Source organism: Heliangelus exortis, chromosome 3 (assembly GCF_036169615.1).
Source record: "Heliangelus exortis chromosome 3, bHelExo1.hap1, whole genome shotgun sequence".
NCBI classification, from domain to species: Eukaryota; Metazoa; Chordata; class Aves; order Apodiformes; family Trochilidae; genus Heliangelus; species Heliangelus exortis.
The window spans coordinates 84,720,090-84,739,285 of NC_092424.1; the positions used below are offsets into that span (position 1 = coordinate 84,720,090).

At 38.2% G+C, this 19,196-nt stretch overlaps 1 protein-coding gene across 1 annotated transcript in view; it reads right to left on the reverse strand.

Moving 5' to 3' along the window:
- Positions 1 to 19,196, reverse strand: part of CD109 (CD109 molecule) — a 78,467-nt gene that overhangs the window by 29,300 nt on the left and 29,971 nt on the right. Inside the window, exons 6-19 of the mRNA XM_071741545.1 lie at positions 17,807 to 17,846; positions 17,116 to 17,200; positions 14,134 to 14,230; positions 12,946 to 13,081; positions 12,145 to 12,254; positions 10,268 to 10,507; positions 9,826 to 9,927; positions 9,669 to 9,731; positions 8,191 to 8,367; positions 5,246 to 5,398; positions 4,420 to 4,494; positions 3,972 to 4,032; positions 3,294 to 3,429; positions 2,460 to 2,577 (exon numbers count right to left, since the gene is read on the reverse strand). Coding sequence (XP_071597646.1) covers positions 2,460 to 2,577; positions 3,294 to 3,429; positions 3,972 to 4,032; positions 4,420 to 4,494; positions 5,246 to 5,398; positions 8,191 to 8,367; positions 9,669 to 9,731; positions 9,826 to 9,927; positions 10,268 to 10,507; positions 12,145 to 12,254; positions 12,946 to 13,081; positions 14,134 to 14,230; positions 17,116 to 17,200; positions 17,807 to 17,846 — 1,593 coding nt within the window. The remainder of the gene's footprint in view (positions 1 to 2,459; positions 2,578 to 3,293; positions 3,430 to 3,971; positions 4,033 to 4,419; positions 4,495 to 5,245; positions 5,399 to 8,190; positions 8,368 to 9,668; positions 9,732 to 9,825; positions 9,928 to 10,267; positions 10,508 to 12,144; positions 12,255 to 12,945; positions 13,082 to 14,133; positions 14,231 to 17,115; positions 17,201 to 17,806; positions 17,847 to 19,196) is intronic.

The window sequence follows — 19,196 nt, forward strand, 5'->3', positions numbered from 1 at the left end:
TGGAAGCTGTGTTCTGTCCTAACACCAAATTAAGGCAGCTGCAAACTGGTTTGAGAGTGTAAGTAATGGTTGATTAAGAATCTGTCACTTGCCCTGTCTTCATGTCAATACTGAAATGTATGTTGAAATAGAAAGTAACTCTCCCAAATTCTGTAATTCATCAGCACCTTAGAATGAGGTATTATTTTTTAAGACTAATCTCAGCATAAGTTCTTTAGTTATATTTCTAAAAAATACATACTTTTTTAATTAAAAGAAAAAAACCCAGTAATATAAGAGCAAGCAGTTTCTTTTATCTGTAAACAGAGGGTTTGGGATGAAATTTTGGCTCTAAGAAGACAGTGGCAAGCTCTCATCAAGCTGAGTGGAATCAGAATTTTCCTGCCTGTGAACATCTGTACAATAAGGATGACTGAAGCATGATATCCTTCATTATTGAAATGTCAACTAAAAATGGTTTTAATTTGTTTTTCATTTAAAAATTCTTCCAAGTGCTTTGAGTTTCAGATTCAAAAACCCCTCAAGATTTCTTTCAAGCTGGCAAATATTTCAATGGGGGCTTTAAAAAACTTTGAAATGTCATTTGCTAAAGCTTTCAGTGTAAAAAAATTCTTTATGTATTCGATAATAGAGAAGTTTTGATGGAAAATTATCATTAGTTCTTAGCCAACATTTTCTCTAGGCACCTATTTTCTTTGCCTTTTTTGTTTTACGTTTCTCCAAAACTCTTGTGATACAAGTTTAATATCACACTTATGAATATCCTGGTATTTTCCAATAAAAAACAATAGGGTAAAATCACAGATAATGTGTAGTAGAAGTCTAATAAAAACAAGATGCAAAGGAGCAAATGACATTAAGCACACAGATGTCACTTATTTATTTCCCTGTTACAGTTTTCATGCATTTCTTTTATTTGCCTTTCTATATGGTACTGATTAACATCTTTCAGCCACATGGAACTCTAAGCACAATCTAAACATCCCAACAAGGCTGACGTACTGAACAGTGCATGTAGCTGATTACAGTTAAAGAAAAATCTCAACATCTGCTCTACTTGCGGCCTTCTCAAATTTGAGGATGAGAGGCCAAGTATATATTCTCATACAGTTTGAATCAGAAAAACTATTCCTCTTTCTGCCTCTCTCTGCCAAGCCAAGTGAAAGAAATGAGAATCATGATTCCAGTCTCATAGGAGCCTTAGCTGCAAAATCCAGATCAGGCTCCAAATTCTGTGTTGGAGTCATGATCAGGATGTTCAAAGCACATTTTCTCTGTCTGGTAGTAGCAGCCAACTATGAAATTTGGACCTAGATCTTGGTTTGGATTCCAAAAGCTGCCCCTACCCAGGAACTGGAAGGCATGGGAACTTCAGTGGATAAATGGTTGTCTCCAAGCCACACTTGAACTAGTCCAGGCATCAGGTTGGAAATCTGTGACCCACTACTGCAGAGTTTCAACCTTTTTCAACCTTAGGCACTAGAGTGGAATTTTCTCAGTTAGGAACATACTTTCTCCAGGATCATTACATAATGATTGGAAGGAGATAACTACCTTCAGAGGATTATTCAATGTATGTAAAATTCTATCTAAATAACACTTCAAAAAGTAATTTCTATTTTAAACAGGCTAAATAACTCTCTCAAAGTAGCTGCTTCCATCAATACAGAATGAGCCTGGTACAACTACACTTGTATGCTGGGAATCTCAACCTAGAGATCTGACCTCAGGAGTCCTGAATTTGGCTTAAATCTTTAGAGTACTCGAGTACTTGGAAGCATGGAAAGAGCCTCAGGAGGTAGTAACCTGGCAGCAAGTAGCATCTCATCCCACTGCTGGCTCTGCATTCACTCTGCTCCTCAAACTAAGTTACCAAAAAGTAGCACCTGTTGTTTAGTACAAGACAGGTTTTGACAGATAAAAGAAAGCAAGGCTAGAATTTAGCCTTTAAGCAATTCTCCCATCCTCCCTCCTGGGGTTAAGTGTTGAGAGGAGCAACACAATGGCATGATCTTTCCAGCAGAGCCACTGTGCCTCCCAGCCACCTCTTCCCAGCTAGGCTGTGCAAAACTCCCTGCAAGCTCTCATGCAAAGCCCTCTTAGCAGAGGCAAGAAAACCTGGAAATATGACATCCTCAGGCAGTCATTCCCCTTTCTACATATGAAGATTCTGAAGTGAGCACATTCCAAAAGTGCTCTAACAAAACTACTGCTCTAGCAGAAAGAGGCACACACGTGTCTGTGCAATGCCTGCGGTAGTCAGATGAGCAGGAAGGGGAGGCAGATCCTCTACCACATGTGTTTTCAGTGTTTATGTTTCCTTTATAGTTTGAACACACACAGCCTCTATATCACTCTATTAGTAGGGGGAGACAAATGCTGCTCCAGCTAAAATACAACTTCCAGTAATAACACCCAGTTACCAGCACTTAAAGGAGAAGTGTCTAGTGCCACATTACCTCCACTGGAGCAGTTGTCACTCCAAGCCCACTGTTCTCAGACATCACAAAAGCACTGGCTACCCAGGATGTGATGGTATCAGGTACAGTGACTTCCATTGTGGTATCTGTGTTAGATCTGAAAGGGAGAGCAGACTGTCAAAAACATCCATTTACAGACACTAACAGTAAATGGACACAGGCGTTTAAAATCCATCCCAAATTAATTCCAAACTTTTGGCAGAAAAAGGTGCTGATTACCTGCTGATTACCACTTAGAAACTATTAAAACTAATTTCAAAGTATTTTAAATTACATGTACTGGAGGTAATTACATTGAACCACATCACATGTAATCAACTTTGGCAGATCTTATAAAACAATCCCAGATGACATTTCCTCCCTGAACTCTGCTGTGAAAAAATAGAACTATGCTTCACAACAAAGGTCACATTTCAGTATCCTTTGACATTTTGAACTGCTCCTAGAATTAGGTGCATACAGGAACATTTTCCCTTTTTGGGCTACCACTGTCTTTTAAGGTACTGTAGAGAAAAACACTGGGTCTCCCTGTCCACTATCTCCCCCTCTCTAAACAGATGAGAGTTTCTTTGGTCTCCAGGATTTTAAACTAATTTATATTGAAACTACAAGGCCTTCAGTCAGGCATTTTTCTATTTTGTGCAGTTACATGCCCCGTTTGCTGGGTCTCCAATCCCTCTTGCGGCCTCTAGGTGGTAGTAGAATACAAACAATACCACATTTTTAAGCAGTGTTCTTCAGCACCAGTGCAGAATGCTAACATCCACAAAATAACAAGTGTAAATCAGCTTCCATTTCCTTCTAATCTTATACCTAGTTTTGGTGTCGATCCAAAGCCAAGTCTCTGGAAAATGTGTCCTCACATAGAGATTGCTGAAATCAAGAGGTCCATCTTTAGCTACTGGCATATCATCACCGAAACCATCCTCTATGGGTATCATTCCACTATCTACAAAATGAAAAAAAAAAAACAAACTAATGTCCTATCTAAAAATATCTAGGTTTAAGAAAAATCAAAGTAATACAGTTAAGAAAAACAAATTCATAGTGTTTGGAGTAAAATCTATAGCATTGTTACTGATGGTAACAGTACCCTGTGACATTAGGAATTTTCTTTAAGAATGAAAACAGTTTCACACAATCTTAAAATTTTTTCATGGCCTCTCCAGAGTGCTTATTGAACTGGTGTAATATGGCAACACATGAAAAACACTGCCACACGTATCAGCCAGAACTTCAAATAAAAACACCATTCACTCTCAGGCCTTTCAAAGGTATTGTTGCTCAGGATAGCAGCAAAAAAAAAAAAGTTTTTAAAATACCAGTCATATGCATTCTGTGTGTCTTGAAGCTTGGAAATGGTAGTGGTTTGCAAGGCTAAATGCAGTTTGTATGCAGTACAGCCAGAAGACCTTACAGGACCCTTAACCCATGGACCTCCTTCCCCACTAAGTGAATGAAGATTTAGCTACATTTATTTTTATTACTTACAAAGAAAATGCTCCTTATCCTCCTCAAGAATTGCATCAGTTGATACCCAAAGGCTGCATTTCTGGATAAAATTTATACAGTATATCTCAATACAGGACATTCAAGACAGCAACAGTGCTTATCTATTTTTTCTCTTTCTTTTTAAGAAAATAAAGTCATCATAATAAAGCAATTATAGAACTAATGCAAGACACAAGAACAAACAAAACTAAGATCATCTGAATTTGAATATTGCCTTAATGATGGAAAGTTTTTCAACGAGAAGACAACAAAGCATAAAGCAATCCATACTTATTAAAGTATAAACATATTTCTTTGTATTCAGAGTATTTACATATTGATAGATTTCACAATTCAAAACCCATATAAGCCATTTTTCTATGTAGTCTCAAACTAAAAAAAGCATTTTATTCTAGCAAGTCACTAAGTGTATAAAAAAAAAAAATACCTGAAAGACACCAAAAGATCCTCTGACCAGGGGGAAATACTGCACTGTGTTGTATAAATTGAGCTCATGGAAGACCTAAGATGAGAAAAAAAAAATCACCCAAAGAGTGAATGCAAACCCACATTTTTCAAAACTTTCACTGTTGCAGATGCTAATTCATAGAGCTGTACCTCAAGCAGCTTCTTGTTTAGTTCTCATGTCAAAAAAGAATCCAAAACAGGATGAAGGGTATTAAGACTGCAATGGCTTTATGATTAATGGAAGACTGACCAAAACTGTAAAAGCCTAAAATACAAGCCTATAAGTGAATTTAAGTGAATATAAGTTCTCTTATACTCTGTGGCACTCAGGCTACGTCATTTGAGCACTTTGGGAATGATTCAAATTTTCAGACTTTCAAACTGTCAATGCACTAGAGCTTCTGCAAGTGAAGGGAACTCAAAAAGATGGAAAATTTATTCCACTCTACAAAAAATAAGATTCTTCCTTTATTTTATATTACTAATTTTAAAGAGTGCAAAGCACAAATATTGGGCAGTTTTTCTTATTTTTTTTTTTTTGTCTTTCCTGGAAAAAAGCAGTTCATTAAACAGAAGAACAATAAAGTATTAATTGAAATTGGAAATGCTAGGCCTATTACCTTGTAAACCTTACAGTCTTTTCCACTCGTGATTAAACTATTTGCAGAAGTATAAAATATTTGCATAATTAAGGTCTAAAAATCCTACCCAACGAACATTACTCATTCATCATATAAACTGACATATAAAATGACATATATTTTCCATACATACAATAATGAAAACCCTTTTACCCATCTACTTACAGTATCTTCTGTTATGTCACTACTTTCTCCTAGAAGCTTTGTACTTTTATCAACAACTGCAAGTCCAATCACTGATCCTGGTTCTGTAGTACTGATTTTAAGGGAGACTTTCTCAGATGGCTTGACCTTATCTTTGCTCCAAGAGATTTTAATCTAGAAAAAAGTTAAAAACAGAACTGGCTTAAATTATACAGTGATATTTACAGCCATTAAAAACTTGGAGGAAGCATTTTCTTAGCTTAGTTTGCTATAATTAGGACTCTGGATTTGCTTATCCTAGGACCTTTGGGAAAACACTACAGCATGTATTTTGCTCTCTTGCTCTCTTAGTTGATCAGTTCCTTGGGCTGGTGAGAAGTCAGCATCAGGACACATTGCTATTTCAACCAGATCTTAGTAAACAAGCAGCAATCTCTTGAGTTATACCAGTTTCTACAGCTGAGGGCAATAAAAGAAACACATTTTGGAAAAATATGCAGTCCTCAAAGATTGCAACTAAGTGTTCCACAGTGACATGAATACAGAATAAGGATATATATGATTAATGCATCAGTAGGAAGAAATAAATACATTGGCTAATACAGCATCAGTATTCATTCCACTAGGGTACTACAGAGAGGAAGGGTCATTTGCTCCAAGGTATTTCTAATGCATCTCATCTCCACTGCACCAGATGACAATGAAGAATGTTGGTTTAAAATACACAATTTTATTCTTTTCCCTCATCAAAATGCCTCTCTGCAGAGTCTAGAGATAGAATTCAGCTCCACACTTAAGTCAACTATGCCTAGGTGTCCCACATTTCAGCTCAGTGTTTAAGCTCTTATACTCAGAGTCAGAAGAAATAGTGGTGACTAGATAGCATCATGAAGCAAAAAACCAAGTGGTGATGAAGAAAGCAGTCCTACAGGCTCCAATCTACTGGCTGGGGGTGGGATTCAGTTACATAAACACTGGCACTTGGTGTCATTTGGGATATTTGAAGGTATTCAAGATGCATCTATTGGTGCTGCCAGACCCGACACATAACCCTTCCAGAGCAGTCCAGGAAGAGTAACTTAAAGCTAGAACCTTTTGGGTAAAATGATTCTCCAGAAAGTGAGTTTAGACACATAAGTCACATACAGAGGAGAGACTCAGTCACCTGAAGGCACCTGGAACCCTTTGAGATGTCCCACAGCCCCCTGTCCCTCAGCTCCCATGCCAGAATGGCACAGGTCTCCCATAGCACCTGTGAAATATCCACTCATCCTAGGATGATACCTTGAATATCCTGTGACCTTTTGGATGACACTAGATGTCTGTGTTTAAGCAACTGAATCCTGAACTCACTTGTAAATACATGTGTGTAGAGGCCTAAATCTACAACTCCATCATTCCGTTCCCCTGATTAATCTGTTATTTTCCTTGCACATTCAGTATCAAAATCACAGAGCAACAGCAAGTACACTAATGTTGCCAAAATAAATGGGATTAGAACCATGTGCTTCAACGTAAATTGGCATCAGACTATTTCTGGGTAAGGACATTGTGGCACTGCAGCTCTGTACCTTCAATTTGACCAACTCATTCATAGAGAAAGTACCTTTCCAAGTATTTAATTTCAACAGTAGCATTCGACTGTTACTGTTTAAAATTTGGAAGCCCTTGAGATCAGTTCTTTCTTTATACATTATTCACTATCCAGCCTTTCCTGTATATATAGTCATACTGATATTACGTTCATATAATTTATTGTTTCAGGTTTTCATCCTCTCTGTATAGGATTATGTTTTTAATCTATAAATTAAATTTAATTGAACTGGTACTTTCAAAATCAGGCCTTATCTTATTGCTACAGAATATGCTATAGTCTTATTTGAGAACAATGCAATGAGTGGAAAGATTTATTACCAGAAGGTGAACCAAACTTTTACACCTTCCTTGATAGAAACATCATCCTATCTCTACCCTAAAACTCACCAGTTTTAACTAAATTACCTTCTCGTTTTCTTTTTCTTGAGATTCTTCAGACACTGATACATAACAGCCACAATCAAAAAGTGTGCCTGCAGCTCCCTCACCATCCTGTCTCTCCACTTCTTATCCCATGATAACAACTCTCAAATCCTGAGTCTGGATAAATCATGAAGCAAATGGAGAACTTTTGCATGCAGGAATAAGACCAATAGCATTCCCACTGGTGGCTGGTTGTAAGTACTGACATTTCCATAGGGTAGGAAGAATTTATACCTATCATGAGCCTCTGGGTGGTCTCACCTGTAAAAATTCATAGGGAGGCTTTTACTTTCACAAAGGACCAAGTCTCATCCTTGTAAATAAGCTGGAAAAATCAATTTATTGCTACATTAGCAGCTTTCCCACACTTTGAGCTTTTCTGGATGCATGATCACATAAAACACTGATCACACCCACTGATGACAGCCAAAAATAATTTACCTCTCTGCTTTGACAAGGAAAGCCAGAAGCAGAGTTAATGGAAGGAAGGTCCTTCTGCAAAGCCTCCTCAGAACTCTGCTGTGTGCTGGGCATGCTGTGGTCACACTCTGTGTATACAGCATGACCACCACCTCATCTTCCTCAGTGCTTGCAGGTCCACACTTGGAGAATTTAGGAGTATCTTTCCACTATATTGGCTAGAACAGCCTTAGGCTCAGTAACTGACCAAACAATTAGAAGCACAGGAAGATGCTGTGTGTCTGTCTATATGTGTGAAAGACATTGGGCTACCAGAAATTGCCTTCAGATATGAAGTAGCCCTGTATTTATAGCTGGGCTCTAACTGTACCAGTATTATCAAAAGTCTTTCCAAAGACCTACACAAAACTCAGATTGGGTCCTCAATGAAGCAAATGTCACATTTATAGCCCTGTGATCTAAAACACTGTTTACCACCCAAGAAACAGACAAAAAAATGTTCTCAGACTTGAATTCTACATAGTTACCTTGTCATCCAAGACTGGCTGAATGGGGACAGTGAGTGCATCATTTACAACTGCTCCGAGTTCATCAACGTAGAACACAAGGATACATGCTGAAGGAGCCCAGGAATTTTCTGCTGTTAAAGTAAATGTTTTGGCAGCCTTTGTACCATAAGCCACAATTTGTTCTTTAGATAACACCTGAGAGGGAAAAATTAAACACTCATGCTGTTGATATCTCAATATATATAATCTCAGCAATTAGTTCTACAAGTTGAAATTCACAGGAGAGACATATTGCTGTGATTTATTTATTTTTTTACTAAGTGGCTGAACAGTTCTACGAGACTGCATATGGAACAGGGGAGCAATGTCATATTCAAATATTAGAAATAGATTTTTTTAATGTCTTAATTCCTGTTTTACTATGGTAAAGAATTACAATGAGTGCACAGAACAACATGCACTACAAGAACATAAAACTACAGCAGTAATACACCTAGTTATGAGTCATCTATAAAACCTGGGTTGTAAGAACCATCTATAAACAGCATTTGAGTCTCGATCAGGAATACAATCTTAAAAGCAAATCTCCAAAACACCCCAACTTATAACACTTTAGTTTGCACCATGAAGAGTAGGAACTGAGGCACACTAACATGTTCTAGCTAAGAGCAGGTATTTATTTTGCTAAAGCAGACTACATCTGAAGCTACCTCAATAGCCTGGAGTTCAGGCTCACAGCATCAATTTTTCACTCTACATATGTTCCTACTGGACCACACCACTTACTAATGAAGACAGAGCCATGAAGAACAGTTCCCTGCCTTTCATTTTAAATCTCCTATTTCAGAAATTACGCATGAATGCCCTATATACTCCTAAGGTTTTCTTTTACTATTAAAGTAATAAGTACTATTAAAGTTTAATAGTAAAGTATCTGAAAGAAAAAGAATTGCAACTGTCATTATCATTATGGTGTAGATCGTGCACAAAACATTCATGGGTCAAGGACAGGACAGGACATCCATGACAGTGTGGATAATAAATCCTTCAACCCAGATGCTGTAAGATACAGTACAGTAGCCCAGCTGTAATAACCCATTAGGCAACCCACATGTTTTAAAATGCTCCCTATGAAGTTCCCTTGTTACCCAGCCCACTGGGATATCTGTTTTCTCAGCAGGCACATCTCACTCTGTGTGTACAGGCTCAGCCCTGACAGTCTTAAACCTGCACACAGGCTCCACCAGCCCTTGATTCTGTAGGACTTTCTGACATGCCCCAGCTTGGGCTGCTCCTGGGACATCCCTGCCCCTTCTCCCATCACAGGTGCTCTGCAGAGAGACAGCACTGCTCTCATAGCTGCACCTTGTCTCACACACCTGCATGCAGATAGCTCAACACCCCAATCAGGGATGTGCTTCCTCTCACTGGAGTTCACTCAAGTTGGTGGTAAAAGTCATCATGGATTTTGCCTGTATGTAAAACCAGTAACTTACCAGATAGTGGAACTCTTTCACGGGCTTGTTGCTTGCTACACTCAGCTCAAAAGGTTTCCCAGCCTAGAAAAAGCATGTGGTTTATATGGGTGATCATGGAAACACGATTAATAACTTAGACTGTTCTTATCTTGGCAAGATTACTCTCAGACTGTACCTTTATATCCTGGCTCTTTGTTTTAACCTGGAGATAAGTTTGGCTGGGGGAGCTGAACACGTCGTAAACACCTATGTCAGTCCTGCTGCTGAGGAACTCTGCCTGTGAGACAAAGTAAAACAAAGCTCAACAGAAAAGCAAAATCTGTTATGTTCACACATGTTACTGCTTACAAGAGACTGGTGGCCTCAGTGTTAGTACAAGGCCACTTTACTCCTTGCTTTAGGTGGTTTTTTTCCCTTCCCGTTGAGGTGCAGTTATTCAGGTCACATTTAAACAGGATCCATCGCTTTTTTTTCCAGCTCTCATGGGAAAATGAAGTAAGAGAATAAACATTTAGTGATGTGTCAGCTGTTGCAATGTCAGGAACAGCATCCCACTGATCACAGCCCACTCAGTTTGGTGTGTTGCTGTTCCAAAGCAAGATATTACAAAGTAATACCTGAACTCTCAGAGCTTTTGTATTAGAGAGGATTGGAAACTCAATATCAATAATTCCATTTTCAGGGACAGTGTAGTTCAGGACATTGACCGTCAGATTTCTCTCCTCTGTTGCCTCATTCTCAAGGTGAGAAAGTGAAAGGTAGTGAAAAAGCAGGTCTGACTGTTGGACAGTGATTGTCACAAGATTCTGCCTCTCCTCAGCTGTCATCTGGTTGCTATCAGAACGTGTCACTTTCAGCTAAAAACAAAGAGAAAAAAACACACCTATCAAACAGTCTAAAACTAAAATTCACAACACATAGCAATATCAATAGAACACACATCATATCAAAAAACAAGGGCATCTTTAGATTTCTCACGTATCAGTAACTTTACATTTAATCCCTTGAGAGCACTGCAGGTAAAGAAGTCGGGCAAGAACAAAATGACTCATAACTCCAGGGAGTTAAAAAAATAAGAAAAGCAAAGCAGATGGAACCCCAAAGATTCTCCTTGTTGAAAACACTTTTTTCTCAGGAAAATTATGCATATTCTACCCGAAGTCTGAATATTTAATTTTATCATTTGTACCTCACCACCACCTCAACAAAGGACAACTTAACATTATATCATGTTGTGGAAAATGTGTCAGATTAGCAGAGATCATACCAAGTCAGAAGTTTTTACGGCTTCATCAAAAGAGCTGAAAAAAAAGACTCCAAAAAGGCCCCAAAATTGGCAGTCTGTAACTTCTTCACTCCAGCATCCCTCAATCAGCACTACACTTTATCTCAGCCTTTATTCCCACATTCAAGCAGATTCTCATCCATAGTAAAACTGTTCTCCTTCCATATGCCAATGATTGAACTTCTACATTTAGAAGCACCAAAATAATTAATTTCCCCATTTCTTTTTCAGTCCAGAGGTCTGTAACTCCATTACCTCTCCTCCTCTGCCATTATTATCCTATTCTCTCTCTGTGCAGAAAACACAGACCTCTGCTTAGTAGTAATAACAGCAGCTGTTTCTTCATATTCCCTGGAGGCAAAACTGATACCTCCTTCCCTCTCTGCCAGCTGCAAGCATTGATAAATGCTTCAGCTACCTCTCACTCAGCTCATCTTTGGAAGGGGAAGAACTAGGTCAGAAGTGGAAGGAACTGGGATGTTGGCAAGAAAAATGAACAAAAAACAAAGATCCAAATGACCAGGCTAGCACAAAGCTGTGGCTTCAGACAGTCTACTCTGAAACTGCATACTCAGCCTATTTTATTGGTATTTAGGTCTGATTTCTACAAAGTAAAGGTTCAAGAATTGAGAATTCAACTCCCATTTTCAATCCAAATGCAGTGATGCAATATGCAACCTCCACTAAATGTAGAAATGCAGAACACAGTCTATGCACAGCATGCAGAACATTAAATATTTCACTGAGAGGGCTGCAGCTGGTACAAGAAAAGAGAAAGCAGAAAAGACACTTTCACTCAAGAGCAATGTGATTTGATGAGTTTTACTGAATTCTGCAATAGCTGCTTAGCTATATCCATTACATAAAGCATATATGTCTCTGTGCATATATATATACTTCCATATACAGGTATTATAAGGAGGTTTGGGGCTCAATAACTATTCTATTGATTTAAAGCACCGTCACCTAATGGAAAACAATCTGCTAGAAACTGAAACAATTTCAGAATGCTGACAAGCTATACTCAAATATATCCTGCCAACATACAGCATTTCTTGCCGCTTTGTCCTTTTCTACAGCAAAGACTTCTAAGTTTTTATATAATTTACAGATTTGTTTTCAAACTCAGAAGCAAACTTGGGCATCTAAGCAAAAACACAGAAGTCACTTTTGTTTATACAAAGATCATAATAAAATGAAAGAACTTACAGTAGCTATGAAGTTCAGAGAAGGTTTTATAACTCTAGAGTAGTCCATAAATTCAATAAAATAATCACTTTGCTTTGGAAATATGATGGTACTTGAATTCTGGGAGTTTCCTGTTGAGTAATTGTACATGTTTAGGCAACATGCTTTAAACATACATATTCCTTCAGCAACAACAGTATTTACTGGTAGTGATTTTGAAATAATTTTATTCTATTTTTCATCATTTCTACTCCTATCACTCTTCATCCTTCCAGTTAAGGATCAGCACAAAGCTGATGCTGTCTTTCACAACACTAAAGAAGCTTTGCCACGTAGTGTTCTATTCCACAAAAGACTATGTCAGACTGACACAAGGAAAGAACTTACAAGTCCCAACTCAGCCAGTCTAGAAGAGAGTAAAGACAGTGGACAAGGGGCTAGAGAACTCTTTCTACTAACGTACTGTTACAAACAAGTCAGGTAAGTTTAGGATTAAACTTAAGTTTGTAAGTCTCAAGTTACTGCTAGCAATTCTTTACGTCTGCTCTTCTCATTAAAGTGATAAGATATTGACTGAACATATTTCCTAGTTATTTAATACATAATTTAGCATAGATCTAGTTTCAGCTGAGTTAACAGCTGCCTACACTATTTAATATCTAGGCAGGCAACAGTTCAGATACTACATTTTTTTAGATAAAATATACTGCCATCAACACATGATGCTTTTGTAGTGCTCCAAGCCTTTCTACATAGTGGTAACCTCTTCAAGCACCACCTACTCTTTGGATTTCTCCCAGAAGACACCAGACAGCCACATACCTGTGAGTGACTCAGTGACCACTGCAATGATTTCTATTGGTTCTGTGTAAGAACTGTCACCTTGTTGCCACGACTGATCGGCATTCAAGTTTTGCAACATCAGCTTGTTACAGGTTACATTCACAGATCCATTTATCTGCAATGCAGAAAGGGAAAAAAAAATAATAATTTTTTTAAAAAGTTTAGCCAACAAAGCCAAGGACACCTTTTCATCTACAACAGCTTATTTCTGGTTGAGACCTGTAGGTCTGCACCAGTTCTGGAGTGTCAACACCAGAAAATTTTGAGCACTGACCTTTATATTTTTGCTTTTGGTAACCATTTTTACTTTTTCCATATGGAATTGTTGAGTATAAGAAGTAATTACCTTGTCCTTGAAGAAGTTCCTTTTTTTTTTTCTCCCAAATATCTACTTCTACATGGCCAGAGCAGTGGTGTCTGTGCTTTACAGGAAAATACAAACAACTCTCTGGCTGAGAAGGGGGATGAACCCTCTGCAGCATCACTGAGCTCAGTTTCTGTGGGTGCCAAGCTGCTGAAGGCACTGAAGTGAGCCAACTGCAGGTGTCAGCCCACAGAAAAAGACAGGCACACCGTTTAGCAGGAACTGAACCAGTTTTAATTTTGCAAAAGGATGTTTGATTTTTCAAAAGGATGCCACTTTTAAAGCTTCAGATTAAAACTGCATGCCTTTCTAAATGTCCTAGTCCAGGTTACAAATAGTACAGTATCTCCAATGTGATACTTTGGGCAATTAGTAAGTAGGATGCAAAATGCTTTGGTCTCTACTATGCTAAAGCTCCACTTAAACAAGGGCAGTGATCTCCTCTGGCCTCCTAATGCAGGGTGGACTGTCCAGGAGCACACAAGGGACCAAGAAGCATTCCTGGGTATGGCCCTTCCATCACCTCTGCTGCTACATTGGGTCCTGGAAAGTTTTTCTACTTGGGCCAACAAACACTCTCCTAATTAACTTCCAGGCACAGTTCAAGGAATCACAATGGACAAGTATCATTCCCAGCAGGAGGTTTGAATGTAGCCACTTTGTTCTGGAAATTTAAGAGAGTTAAGCACTATCCATGAAGGCCACTGCACATGCCAAGCCAGTTGAACTCAAGAATGGTCTCAAGAATATTGAGACACAGCCTTGGAGTCTACAACTCTACAAATCTCTAACAGAAGACTCACCTCCAGTGTTGTTGTTATGTTTCTCCTGTTTGTCCAGTAAGAGACAGGAAGACAAGTCACTGTTACAGTTCCCTTTACTGGCTTTCCATATGTGTACCTGAAACACATCAGTCAATCAAACAACTCACCACCACAAGGGCTTGGGATCCTGAAGAGCTCTGAAGGCAAAAGATTCAACTAACATTTTTTCCCTGCCTTCAAATATGGCTAGAATATATTTGTACTTTTAAATATGGAGTTTTCAACACTAATACCAGCTTGTTTACACTTAAATCAGGAGCCCAAAGCCGGAGGAAGACATGAAGCTGTAGGAAGTGCTGCTGTTTCTTGCACATGAGCTCTAAAAACTATTAATGATATTGACAGTGGCACTGAGAGCATCATCAGCAAGTCTGCCGATGACATCAAGCTTGGTGGTGCAGTCAGGATGCCAGAGGGACAGGATGCCATCCAGAGGGACCTGGACAAACTGGAGAAGTGGGCCCAGGTGAATCTCATGAGGTTCAACAAGGCCAAGTGCTGGGTCCTGCACCTGGGCCAAGGGAACCTGAGATATGAATACTGAGGCTGGGCGAGGACACACTGGAGAGCAGCAATGTGGAAAAAGACCTGGGAGTACTAGTGGACCAAAAGCTGGACATGAGCCACCAATATGTAATTTCAGCCCAGAAGGCCAACCACATCCTGAGTTGCATCAAAAGAAGGGTGGCCAGCAGATCAAGCGAGGTGATTCTGCTCCTCTATTCTGCCCCTGTGAGACCTCAGCTGTAATTCCATGGCCAGCTCAGGAGCCTTCAACACAAGAAGGATGTGAATCTGTTGCAGCCTGTCCAGAGGAGGGCCATGAAAATGACCAGAGGGCTGGAGCACCTCTCTTATGAAGACAGGCTGAGGGAGTTGGGTTTGTTAAGCCTGGAGAAGGCTCTGAGGGACCTAATAGCAGCCTTCCAGCACCTGCAGGGGGTCTACAGGAAATCTGTGGAGGGACTTTTTACAAGGGCTTGTAGTGAGAGGACAAGGGGTAATGGTTTTAAACTGGAAGAGGAGAGATTTAGGTTAGAGATTAGGAAGAAATTCTTTAGGGTGAGAATGGTGAGACACTGAAAATAGTTGTCCAGGGAAGCTGTGGAAACTCCACCCCTGGAAGCGTTCATGGACAGGTTGAATGGAGCTCTGAGCAATCTTACCTGTAATTAGATGATCTTTAAGGTCCCTTCCAACTCTAACCATCCTATGATTCTATGATTCTATGATTAATGTTTTTATGGGCTGTACTGTGTAGAAAAATTAACTATACTAAACTAAGCTGGAAGCAAGTCATTGAACAGAACACCATTTTAACTAATATACAGTAGACTTAAAATGGGACATAGGAAGTGTGAGTGTTATGCTTCCCAAGTGCTGAAACTAGAAAATGAAAGCTATCAATATATTTTTATTCAAACTATTTAGTAATCACAGTGCAAAGAAAACATAGCATTTCTACATGACAAATGTGAAAACTGTAACATATTCAGTTCTTAGTACACCATTAGCTATCTGCAGTTAGTGGGCAGTAACAAACCAAAAATTTTGTACAAATGTTTTAAAGTCATACACATGAGAAACTTTTACGTTATCAGATTCAGACCTCATTAGAACTACTGACAGAGGCCAAAACCCCCAAATCATTCCAGCCTACCATTATTAAGGTTCAGCTGTGATAAATTAAGTACTTTAATTCATCATGGATTTGGTTGGCAGTCACTTAAGAAATGGCAAAGCTTTGAAAAGCAGAAGGAAATAATAATCAAATAGTGTAGTTACAGGAAGAACTCTGACAACACTGTCTTGCATCTGAACTCAGAATTTCTGAGTAGACCTAATGACAATAATAAGATGGCATTAATTATAAAATTATACTGCCACTGGGCAGTATCCCTGTACATAATCTAATAATGCTCCAGAGATCAGAAGGGAAAAAGGCTTTATGATATCTACAAAGTAAAGGCCATATAAACTCTTTGTATACAGAGGCATTATGCCTACAAAAACAGTCGCCAGGAATGAAGTCACTCCCTATAAATAGTTGTAACATTTCAGTAAAATTGGCACTGCTGAGATTCAATCTCAGACAATTCACTGGTGTCCAAGTCTGGATTTATTGCAGCAGACAGGTACACTTCCAAGTACTTTATGAGGGCCTAATGAAGAAGATAAGTACTCTGTGGAAGACCAAAACAACTTGGGAACCAAATTCACATTGTCATTATAGATTATGTATTATATATTGGAGAGTAAATAAATTAAACACAAGAAAGACCTTTTATTTCAGGTCTTCTTGATTGGATCTACCACGTAGCTGTACTTAGCTGCCATCTTCACAAAATAAAATTAATTTCTATTTGAGATTGATTTTTGTTCAGCTGAAAAATAAACTATGATTTATGCAATAGTCTACAGTAAAGTCTCTTCTCAGTTTCTCAAGTTTTCAACTCTTCATCAAAGTAGAGATATAGGTATTTTGTTAGGCAGCCTATACTTCAAATCCACATTGTGGATAAATTGGATCAAAAAGGATGTGCATAGAATCTTGCATAATTTTCCTACTGATCTAATAAAACACAGTTACCCTCCCAACAGCTCTTCACATGATAAGTTGGAGAGCACCATAGAAGAGATGTAAGAACAAAAAAAGGCCTCAAAACATACATTATAAGTAAGACCCAAGAAACTTTATGAAGAAGGCAGCTAAAAATACCTTGCCTATAATCTAGAAATACCTTTACAGGACAAACAAAAAAAAAAACCCAAACCAGAAGTTTTAAGATCTATTTAACATTGTTACAACAAAATCCAGTAGCTAGAAATGGAAGCTACCCAGCTAATTTAGATTACAAATTATTTTTTCTAGCATTCTGAATGTGACTTTTTACTTTGGCACTTAGAAACTAATGATAATTTTCTGAAGAGTGAAGGTGATGGTATCAATGATTTACTTACTTTGCAGTGACAACACCAGTTACATCTTCCTCTCTCAAAGAGTAGTATAATGGTATTGTTATCATAACATCAAATTTTGGTAAAACTAAAAAAAAAAATAGAGAAAGTATTAAATTCACATAAGAAATAATATCTTTTCCTTTTTTTAACTGTAAGAGTAGAACATGTAATATCATAAAGGCTACTACAGTTTCCTAAATTAAGATGTACTTTTAACTCAACCCTATGCATGCCTTAACTTTTTTGCTGAAAGAACACCAAGCATCATAAAAGCAGCCTGTATTTAAATTTGTAAAGTTGAAATATAAAACATTTAGTCTATGCAGCCTTTATTGAATCATCAGCAAGCTTCATGATCAAACATCATACAGATAATTTTGGGATGAATACATTGCCTGAACAATCCTGCAAAAATGGGGACAATACTGCATCTCGTAGGATTTGCAAGGTTGCATGACATCCAAATACTACACCAGTAGGTCATTGAAACTAGCAAGATAAGATTATGATTTTCCTAGGACAGAGAGTCAAGACTCAGAAAAGCAAGATATTTGAAAATTAGGTTCTCCAGAAGTCTTCAAAATATTCATGTTAGGAAAGGAAAGGTAGTAAGGAAAGTTAGTCTCTCTGAATTAATTAAGAATCAATTACCAGTTTTGGTCACTAACAAATGCCCTTAAGTAACACTTACCATATTCCATCACTTTAAATCTCTGATAATAAGCTTGACCCTATTGAGGAAAAAAAAAAAAAAAAAATAGAAAAACAGACCATACATAAAATTTGGGTTAGAGTAGTAAACTATAACCTTCTAGACCAAACCCCACATATATTCCAGTTAAATTACAGTTTCTGAAGTGATGCAATTTTACATCATGGCTCAACGATTACCAGCTCCTCTTATGGAACTCCTACAGGAATCAGCAGTATTTGCACCATTGAAGGATGCAGGAAGTTCACATGTGACAGAATATAAGTATACATCATGAGGAGCTCAGAGAGCTTGAGATTCATGGACAACTACATACAAGTGCTTTGTGTATAAAAGAACAAATATCCAAGCTACCTAGTACAAAACTACCTAGTGTAAGTACCCACTGTTGTGATGAGCCATGACTGACCCACTAGCAGCATCTTTCTTAGCTCATTTAAAATTAACTCAGGTATCTCTATACAAAACAGAAGCTCTTACAGTGTCTATCTAGGGGACAAGACTATTTCAAAAGAAGATATAATCTAAATGCTCATAATTTACTCAAAAAGCAGCTACATTTTTGTTACAGTCTAAACTGTATACTTCAACAGAAATAGTCTTGGGCTATATTTTTCTATCTTATTTACTTGTTAGTCAAAAATCAGTAGAAAGAATGAACAACTATATGATATATTAGTACTTGTGTCCTTTCCTTCTTATTTTTCTATTTTTTTCACTTCTTTCCTGACCTGCCTTAGGAGACCATCTGAAAGGATAAGCTGCTAGATCTTTGAGATGTGGCACATTACACCATGAATGGCACATCACTGGAAAATTAGTTTCAAAGGTTGTTTTCACTCTCTTAACATAAAATGTTCAGCAGCTATTTTTGTTCCTTGGTGCAATGACAGCTGACCTGAAATAATCATGGTACTCAGCCACATAAATTTTGCTTTTGGTCGCCTTACTCACTTGTTCTTCCCTGCTAAAGTGCAAGCAACTCTGACTAAGCATGTACATAATTTGTCTGCAGACATACAGCCCTAATTCTATGACTTTTTACAGCATTGTGCCAAAAGTAGCAATCAGCAGAGAAATGGCTTGAGGTGATTTACCAGCAGTGCCTGGAACTGGAGCTCTGAATCTCAGCAGATGTGCTTGACACAGGGATTACACAGGAACAATGATTTTCCAAGGGGAAAATCTGAGCTCAGCTGGGCTGGAAGAACAGGCTGAGAAACTGAAGGAGACTGTACTTCCTAAAGGACAGGAAGGGAGAGGCTCCTTTTGAGAGTCTATTCTGCCTCTTTGCTTAAGACTCTTCTGGAAAATAGGGAAAAGATGGAGACAGACAACAGTCTGTCACTAGGAGGTGGCTATTTTGAAA